The 9245-nt window shown below is 36.9% G+C and overlaps 2 protein-coding genes across 4 annotated transcripts in view; both read right to left on the bottom strand.

Moving 5' to 3' along the window:
- LOC112144795 (cytidine deaminase) overlaps window positions 1-1437 on the bottom strand; it is a 2891-nt gene extending 1454 nt beyond the window's left edge. The window contains exons 1-2 of the mRNA XM_024269576.2: window positions 1187-1437; window positions 394-505 (exon numbers count right to left, since the gene is read on the bottom strand). Coding sequence (XP_024125344.2) covers window positions 394-505; window positions 1187-1367 — 293 coding nt within the window. The 5' untranslated portion in view covers window positions 1368-1437. The remainder of the gene's footprint in view (window positions 1-393; window positions 506-1186) is intronic.
- Window positions 1438-1585: 148 nt separating this feature from the next.
- The window catches only part of LOC112144793 (trypsin), an 11766-nt gene continuing 4106 nt past the window's right edge, over window positions 1586-9245 (bottom strand). The window contains exons 1-6 of one of the 3 annotated variants that reach the window (XM_024269570.2): window positions 6882-7907; window positions 6047-6118; window positions 5806-5956; window positions 4762-4903; window positions 3645-3911; window positions 1586-2015 (exon numbers count right to left, since the gene is read on the bottom strand). In XM_024269570.2, the coding sequence (XP_024125338.1) occupies window positions 1863-2015; window positions 3645-3911; window positions 4762-4903; window positions 5806-5956; window positions 6047-6110 (777 nt within the window). In that variant the 5' untranslated portion in view covers window positions 6111-6118; window positions 6882-7907 and the 3' untranslated portion in view covers window positions 1586-1862. Of the gene's footprint in view, window positions 2016-3644; window positions 3912-4761; window positions 4904-5805; window positions 5957-6046; window positions 6119-6231; window positions 6860-6881; window positions 7908-9245 lie in introns of those variants that run through there. The other 2 variants (XM_024269571.2, XM_024269568.2) reach the window with 2 other exon arrangements.

Below are 9245 nucleotides of genomic sequence, written 5' to 3'. Positions count from 1 at the left end.
TTGAGTGATACGTAGTAAAGTAAAGTTTGCTTATAAAATATGATGTTTTCCAGCATAAATGACTAGAAATATTCAAGATTTAATATCTTAAACCTTGCTCCATCTTAGTTTTGCTTTATAAAAAGTGCAATAAGACCTTTAAATTAGAAACTATACTGAAACATTATGAGTGTTATGTGTTTTTGTGGTGAAATATTTAAACATTTAGTCAATAAACAGATTTTTTTTGTGTTTTCATTTATCACTTTACAACCTAATTTCTACTCAAATGGTCACATGGACATTACATTTTGTTGAGGTGTGCTAAAAGACACAAAGAAGTGTATAAAGATGGGGAAAGATGCTGGTATCTGATGCAGTGAAGTTTCAAAAAGAGCAGTCTCATTTTTTCACCTGGCGACTGCAATGGCCTTGAAGTTCTTGTATCCTTCTGAAACGGCCTTAGATATGGCAACTCTCTCGGCACATATTCCCAGGTTGTAGCATGCATTCTCCACGTTGCAGCCTGTCAGAGGATGAAATAGAGTGACTGAAAAAAAGGTCATTTTACCTATAAAGAGGTATTGACTTTTTTTTTAGCTTAACCAAATAGTCAGCGAGCCTTTGGACCTCCAGCAACCTTCAAAGGTTTGTGGTGCCTTTTCCTGTTGATTCAAAACTCTAGCTCAGAGAAAAGTTTAGATTTAACCAGATTTTTAGGAAATAAATTCCAGGGATCTCAAAATTTTGTCTACAGAGCTTTTCCTGGTGTTTTAATAAGCAGATATAAATGTGAATCTTCACTCAGTTATTTCAGTTGTTGGGTAATCATTAACATTGTTTGGCAACTTGAACATCAGATCAAACAAAACGTTTTCTAAGATTTTTCACAATTTTTTTCATTTATGAGTATTTGTTGCTTTTTTCACAGTGAAAACTCCCCTTAGCAAAATTAATTTAACTAAGTATACTTGAGTATAGGAAGTATACTTATGAAGGAAGTATGCTAACTGAATACTTCTTCAGACTAAATTGGTACATTTTATGATAGAATATAAAAAGTAAGCTCACATTTTATTACAGACTACTTGTATGTCATTTAAGTTGACCACTTTTTGCTAAGTCAGATCGTTCTTATTTTAATCTGAATTTGTTTTGTTTTTTGCATTCCTGGACATTAAAGGACTGAATCTCAGAGGTGACTCACCTGTGAAGACCACGTTGTCGACGGTGAGCAGAGCAGCTCCCACTCTGAACTGGCTGTAAGGACAGTACGCTTTCTTCTTTGCCTCCTGAGACTGAAGAATCAGCTTCTGAACTGTCTCTGAGGACAGGTCTCTGGAGCCTTCATCCCTGATCTTCCTCTGTCCGGACTTGACTTCATCCATGCTGGATCTTTGTGAGCTTGACCGTGTGATCTCTCTGCTGAGGTTGCTTTGGAGTGGGTGAATGATTGTCATGCAGTTCAGCTTTAAATGTGATGTAGGCAAAGGTTTGAACCCCAAATTTAGCCAATCATTTGTCAGGTTAACTGTGGTTCAGGCTGAGGATGGTTGGAGCACATTTGAGATTAAATGTTGAAAGATTTGGATGTGTCAGGATGGGTCAAAAGAGGAAAAAAATGAAGTCTGACCAAATATGAATCTTTATTTATACGGTTAAAGAAAAATGAAGGATGCAGACAGAAAGCATCAGGAGGTCCATTTAATATTTAACAGAAATGTTAGAAATACAGAAACAGAATTTAAAACAAGATCACTTTACAGATTTAACAGAAGTTTAAAGAGAAATTATCAGGAAAGTCTCAGAATACAAGATAAAAGTAAAAAAAAAAATTTTGGACCAGTTGAAATGTTTTCAGCTCTTTCTTGTGATTTGAGGAATCATGGGCTGCTCTGCATGACCTGGTCAATCCAGACGAGGTAGTTTCTGACCTTGGTGTAAACGCCAGGATAGGACGCGTACCCACAGCCAATGCCCCAGGACACGATGCCCTCGAATTTACCGTTGCAGAAAAGCGGGCCTCCCGAATCCCCCTGAAGACATGTCATACTTAGATTAGATTAGATTAGAGGTGGTTTATTTCAAGCAATCAAGAGAGAATAATTCATGTGCAATAGAATCACTCAACAGAAGTTTGCATCCATAAAGACGTGTCAAACATATACCCAGGCATCAAATGATACATTGAAATGAAGTGGGAGGAAACAAACTTATATAATCTCATTCCCGGCTCTATCTAACCATTTTCTTTACATGAATTATTATTATCCGGTTCATAACTTATAATCAGATATTTATATCTTTCCATCATAGATTAGGGTCATTAAAAATCCTTAAGTAACAATAAATCGCATGACTATGTAAGTAGATATAATATAATTAAGGCTGTGGACATTGACGCATTAGCGATTAATCAAAAATAATTAACGTGTTAATATTCATTAACCCAATTTAATTTCACCTTGCGGAGCCACGGTCTAACGCCTGTTCACACTGGACGCGGAAACGCCACGGAGTGGAAAGCTCGCTCCGTGCAGTGGATCATTTCACCATCTGGTCTATTTTGTCGTGAGCGATCCGCGTCAATTCTGACAGGAAGTTACATCAAGATACATGAGAAAATCTCGTTTGTTTTCAAAATATAACCAATTTTTCACAATAAAACACCCCGATTGACAAATGCGATCATGTTTTTGTATCTAAACGGACTGTAGAGATAAAAATATACACACATACACACAAAAAACAGACAAAAAATTCGCAAACTAAGAAAAAGAAAAGTTACTTGCAATTTTTAACTTTTTTCAAGGTTTGAGATTTATTAGCTAATATTTTTTAATCGATTCCCAATCATAAAAATAATTTATAATATCATTTCATATTGATTTAAAAGAACTTTGGGATCAAATAGAATCAAATTCTACTTTTAAAGCAGTTTTCATACAAACATAAAAGTACTTTTTATAATAAAAAAAAAGTTTCTATTTAAAAAAAAAAACTTTCTCACACATGTAAAAAAATAAATAATAACATAATGAAGTAGGAAATGGAATATGAATAGGATGTAAAGCCAAAATAAAAAAAAAATTGGGCAAAAAATTGAGTGAGGAAATAATGTTTTGAGGACCTGTCCGCTCCACCGACATCCCTTCTGGTGTTAAAATTAAATACAAATGGAATTTAAAAACTTAAGAGTAAAAGCATAAATACATTAATAAACCTTATTGATGGATTTAACTAAATCAATAAAAGTTCATTTAAAAGATAAATAAAAAAAGATCAAATCAAATAAACAAATTATATATATATATATATAAACTCATTTATAATTCAATCAATTTAGCATTTTGTTTAGAATAAAAATGATTTGACTGAAGTAATTTGGACATTTTTTTAAGATAGGAAATGTACTATTTTTTTTTAAATATATACAGTTATTTAAGTATTTAAATGTGTGTGTTTTGCACATTTGTGTTCAAAAATGACTTTTATTTTAATGATTGCTGGTGCTGAAGGTGTTCTTTTCAGTGCGTAAAGGACTTAAACTGATCCATATAATGTATTATATAGTAACTAGATGTTCAATTACATACATTTTTAGGTAAACAGTTGATAAACATCTGCATTCTCCGGATGGAGCATAATCAGAGTGCTGAGCTGACCTGACAGGAGTCCTTCCCGCCGTCCCGAGAGCCGGCACACATCATGTTGTTGGTGATCATGAAGGAGTAGTAGTAGTAGAAGCTCCAGCAGTCGGAGAAGTAATCCACATCCACAGACATCAGTTCAGAGGACAGACTCTGACTGTAGAGGCCCGTCACCCCCCAGCCGCTGACGGTACACCGGGAGAAGTTTTCTAAAGGGGGTGCGTTCTTCACTGGGAGGAGGGCTGGCCTCACCGTGTCGCCAATCTTTGCTGGACGGTCCAGCTGAGGCACAGAGAACACAGAACTGATTAGTTCTGGAGCTGAAGTGGAAACAATCTTTGTTCTCGAATATTATTATCCTATACTTTAGAGAAGAGAAGCAATTTTCTAAAGTATTTTTTAATCATTCTGTCATAATATTTTATACTTTCTTTTTATTTTACTGAAACTTTTTTGATACTTTGATGCTTTTTAGATTTGAAGACTGTTTTATACAACTAGATGTTATTTACACGTTTTATTAAGGTTTGTTTTATATATTTTTTTTATCTACAGAGCTAAAATATTTCTTTAATTTTTGCATTAAATTACCTTTGATTTGATCTAATTGACTTCCCCTTTTATTTAATTTCATGTTCAAATTTAATGAATTAGTTTAATTTGTTACACAACACCTAAAAAAGATATTCCCTTTCATTTTTTACAATGATTTTTTACCATCTTTTTGTGAAAGTGTTTCTAGATAAAATGTGCTTATTTATTATATCTTCTTAACCCGCTGTATCTCTTTCACGGTCACTAACCTGGCTACTGTTGGGTGAATTATTTGGTTTAATTTATTCATTTCAAGCATCATAAAAACAACAACTGATTAATCAAACATACTCACTGATGACAAACAATATCCAGTCATTCTATCATTTTTATTTTAGGAAATAAAATAAAAATAATACTTGATTTGACAAAGCTTTGCTTTTACATAACTAAGTTAAATACTTATTTACAATAAATGAATTTCAAAAAGAACATTTCTTACCAATTTTTTGCATAAATACTGAGATGTTCTGAGACTTGAATAAAATTTGAAGTAAAATTTTGCTTTATGCTTCAACATTTTGTGGTATTTGCTTACCTTAAGCAGCATGATGTCATTGTCAAGTATCCAGTAATTGTACTGGTAATGTTTGACGATTAATGAGACACTAAATATCTGGTCTGTTTCCTCCACCACATTAAGGTTATGTTTGCCCAGAACCACTTTAATCATGTAGCTCCTACAAAAACACAAAAAATACACACAATCAAATCAAATACTACTGCTTCTAATACTACTACTACTTCCATTACTACTACAACTTCTTCTTCTCCTTCTACTACCACTACCTCTACTACCACGGCTTCTTCTTCTGTTACTACTACTACTATTTCTACTACTACAACTTCTAATTGTTTTACCACTTCTACTACTACTTCTACTACAACTATTAATCGTACTACTCCTACTACTGCTACCAATAATAATAAAGTAAATGTATACAATATTTTCAGTGGATCTGTTTGTTTTAAGATATATTATATAACTTATATTTATACTATGTATCCATATTATCCGTATAAAGTACCATGACATCTAAAAGATCTGCAGTTTCTTGTAACGTATGGACCTCTTTTTTTCTTAAAAAATAGAAAATATCATTTCAGATTAAAAAAGCACCATAAAAAGACGTACTCTGTGTTTTTTTTACTTTACAGTAAATACTAAAAATAGGAAAATAATGAGGAAAAATAAACATGTTTCTATACATTTAAAATTTACTTTAAGCATCTGTGTTAGTTTTTTTTTAAATCTAATATTAAGCCTGTTTATTCTTTCCTTTTGTCATTCTGTGAAATTAGAATGTCAACTAAATAACTATTTCTTTGTTTTTAATTATATCTGTATTGATACATTTGCAGTAATGATTCTGCAAAATCTTCTTGACTATGATTTACTTTGGATTCAATCAAAATCAAGAGTCACAGGGAGTTTATCTGACACTTTATTACATCGATTCATCCGTAAAGAAAAGCCAATATCTTAGAATATCTCTGTAACTTTCACAGTGTGCAGACATGTTTACTTTCTTTGGCACTGAAGAACTGTGGCTGCTGCAGCCATGAAGTTGCTATCACTCACGGTCTCCAGCAGTGGGCAGCAGACACCACCCACTGAGGGTCTATCAGGGTTCCTCCACAGAAGTGGGAGTCTCTGTAAAGCAGCGAGGCTTGGTACTTGATGGAATGAGGCTGGACCACCGTACCGCCGATGATTCTGCCTCCATGGACGCCTGAAACCCAAAGACAGCGCCAGCTAATTCTCATTAAAGAAGCAGAACAAAAGCAGCATGCATTATGCAGTCGCTGCAGGCGTTCCTCACCTGTCAGGATAACACTAAGCAGGATGAGCAGAAAGAGGCGACAGGATGGAGCCAGCTTCATCATAGCAACCACTAAGATTTCAGAGAATAAAAGCAGTCATCGTTACATAACACACAAATATTCACAACAAAACTGACACAACATTTTAGACTTTTAGAAAGTAAAAATTAGTTGTCAGGTTAACCTGCTTATTCTGTTTCACTTGTGAGGAAACTATTGTTTTGAAACTGCTCTAAGCTCCTCCTCAGCTAAACAGATCGAGATACATCTTTGCAGAGTCCTGCTGCAACACAAAGGGTGGAAGGTGTTCACATTTAATCTCGTGTGATCTATGAAAACCAAGAACAGTCCACAGTGTCCCGCAGGGCCCAAAGGATCAGTCGTGGCATCGCCGTACCAGATTTTCCCAGACATTTAAAATTGTTACACATTTATATTTTATCTATTATAAAAGCACAACAACTTATCTAAGTAAGAATTTTACATTATGTTACTGTTTAAAATGTTTTGTAATGAATGTGTGAAGTTTTCGTGACCTCAAAAACTCAAACTTCCTTAAGTGTTTTGAATTAAAAACTCAGTTTAAGGAGAAGTTTATTATGTTTATGGGAGAATGTGCAACTTAATAAAAAGTGAAAAAGCCACAGAAACGTTATTAAATAAAATTTAAATATTTTATGCATAATCTGTTTGACCTATTGTTTTTTAAATTAATGTACGATTTTGACCTTTAATTTTAAGTTTTAACCAACATAAAGTTTCATTTGATTATAAATTAAAAGAGAAGATCTTTGTCTGCAGTGCATGTAATAACGGTGCGTGAAGTTGTCTCACCTCAAAAGCAAAGTCAGAATCCAGTCAAGTCCAAAAAAACAAAAACAAACACACAACCTCATGAAGTCTGGGAAGTCGTAGTCGTCTTTTATACGGTACACACGCCTGTCCCTCTTATTATTCCTCTTATTAAAGTTTCTGTCCAACAGCGACGACAGAGAGGCGGGAGTCTGACCCAGTATGAAAAGGAGCAGCTTTTTCTTTCATGACACTGTTCTTTCAGTGGCATTTGTTCTCACAGCTTCAACCTATTGTCGAGCGGTGGAGACAAAGTAAAGCTTTGAGATGAAACCCAACGAGGCGGACGGAGAGATGATAGCATGAGTAGATGGTCTTTGTTTGATACCTTTCTCCTCCAGCTCTAACCTGAGCTGTGACGGAACGTTTACCTGGAGAAGGAAATATTCTCTGATTTTTTTGTGGGCATAAAATGTCAAGACTAAAGGTTAAATTTAAGGGGCTCTTCCTCCTTCCTCCTCTTTCAGTCTCCTCCATTTCTTCAGGTTTCTCTTTAATGAAGTTTGCTGTCTGTGTCGCACTCATGCTCCAGCCGTCCCATCCATAGAGTCTGCACTCCCCGATGTGCCATTACACCCGTGAGGGGTGAAAGGTGATAGCAGCCTCAGCTCTCCCTCAGGTGCAGAGATGCTGTAATGTACAGGATGGCTTTGTGCTTTGTGACAGAGGGAATGAGGCTGAAAACAAAACTGTGAAGGAGGAAATCTCTGTAATGAGTCTGGGAGCAGAACATCGCAGAAATACTGCAGGTTTTGACATTTCACAGAGTTTCAGAAACTTTAAAAATGTAAAATAAAATGATAGAATTTGGGATGAAATCCGATTTTCATCAGGTTTGAATGTTTCTGTCTCAAGCCTGCCCAACCTTCTGAAATGATCATTTGTTTCATCTGTCTGTAAAGCCGTTACACCTCGTTGTAAAAAACAAAACAAAACATAAACATCAAGCCAGAAAAGGAGCCTTCTTTTACCATCCCAGCCAGCAAGGCCAAATGGGTCTCAAATGAGTTTGTCCGCGGTTTCTGTGGTGGGCCCACCTGTGTTTGACCACATTGGCTTAAGTGAGGACTCAGTGGCTTAGCTTGCAACGCTATCCAACTACCCAGTGAACAGCATAGCATGTTAGCAAGCTCCACTGTAGCATGCTGGCGAGCTCTTCTACAGCGAGTTAGTGAGCTCTTCTGTAGTATGCTAACCAGCTCTCCTGTAGCATGCTATCAAGCTCCACGATAGCAGGCTAGCAAGCTCTACTGTAGCATGCTATCGAGCTCCACTGTAGTATGCTATTGAGCTCCACTGTAGCATGCTATTGAGCTCCACTGTAGCATGCTATCAAGCTCCACTGTAGCATGCTATCAAGCTCCACTGTACCATGCTATCAAGCTCTACTGTAGCATGCTAGTGAGCTCTACTGTAGCATGCTATCAAGCTCCACTGTAGCATGCTATTGAGCTCCACTGTAGCATGCTATTGAGCTCCACTGTAGCATGCTATCAAGCTCCACTGTACCATGCTATCAAGCTCTACTGTAGCATGCTATCAAGCTCTACTGTAGCATGCTAGTGAGCTCTACTGTAGCATGCTATCAAGCTCCACTGTAGGATGCTATCAAGCTCCACTGTAGCATGCTATCAAGCTCTTCTACAGTGAGTTAGTGAGCTCTTCTGTAGCATGCTAGTCAGCTCTGATTTTGTTCGTTAGTGTGGTCCACTGTTGCATGCTAGTGTGCTCCTCTGCAGCGAGTTAGTGAGCTCCACTGTATGGAGTTAGTGAGCTCTGCTGTGACAAGCTAGCAAGCTTCTCTCTATTGAGCTATCAAGCTCCACTGTTGCATGCTAGCAAGCTCCACTGTAGCATGCTATCAAGTTCCACTGTAGCATGCTAGCAAGCTCCACTGTAGGATGCTATCAAGCTCCACTGTAGCATGCTATCAAGCTCTACTGTAGCATGCTATCAAGCTCTACTGTAGCATGCTATCAAGCTCCACTGTAGCATGCTAGCGAGCTTTTCTACAGCGAGTTAGCAAGCTCCACTGTAGCATGCTATCAAGCTCCACTGTAGCATGCTATCAAGCTCCACTGTAGCATGCTAGCGAGCTCTTCTACAGCGAGTTAGTGAGCTGGAGCTAGTGAGCTCTGCTGTAGCAAGCTAGCAAGCTTCTCTGCATTGAGCTAGCAAGATCCGATGTAGCATGCTAGCGAGCTCCCCTGAAGAGAGTTAGCGAGCGCTGCTGTCCGCCAGACGGCTGAATAGCATAGAAACCATAGACTGTATATAAAATAACTGGACAGAGCAAGCCCCCCTACTTCCGTGTTCCATATAGGAAGTACCACTGGGTTGCAAAAA

Source organism: Oryzias melastigma, linkage group LG5 (assembly GCF_002922805.2).
Source record: "Oryzias melastigma strain HK-1 linkage group LG5, ASM292280v2, whole genome shotgun sequence".
Taxonomy (NCBI): Eukaryota; Metazoa; Chordata; class Actinopteri; order Beloniformes; family Adrianichthyidae; genus Oryzias; species Oryzias melastigma.
This window is presented reverse-complemented; position numbering and strand designations above follow the sequence as displayed.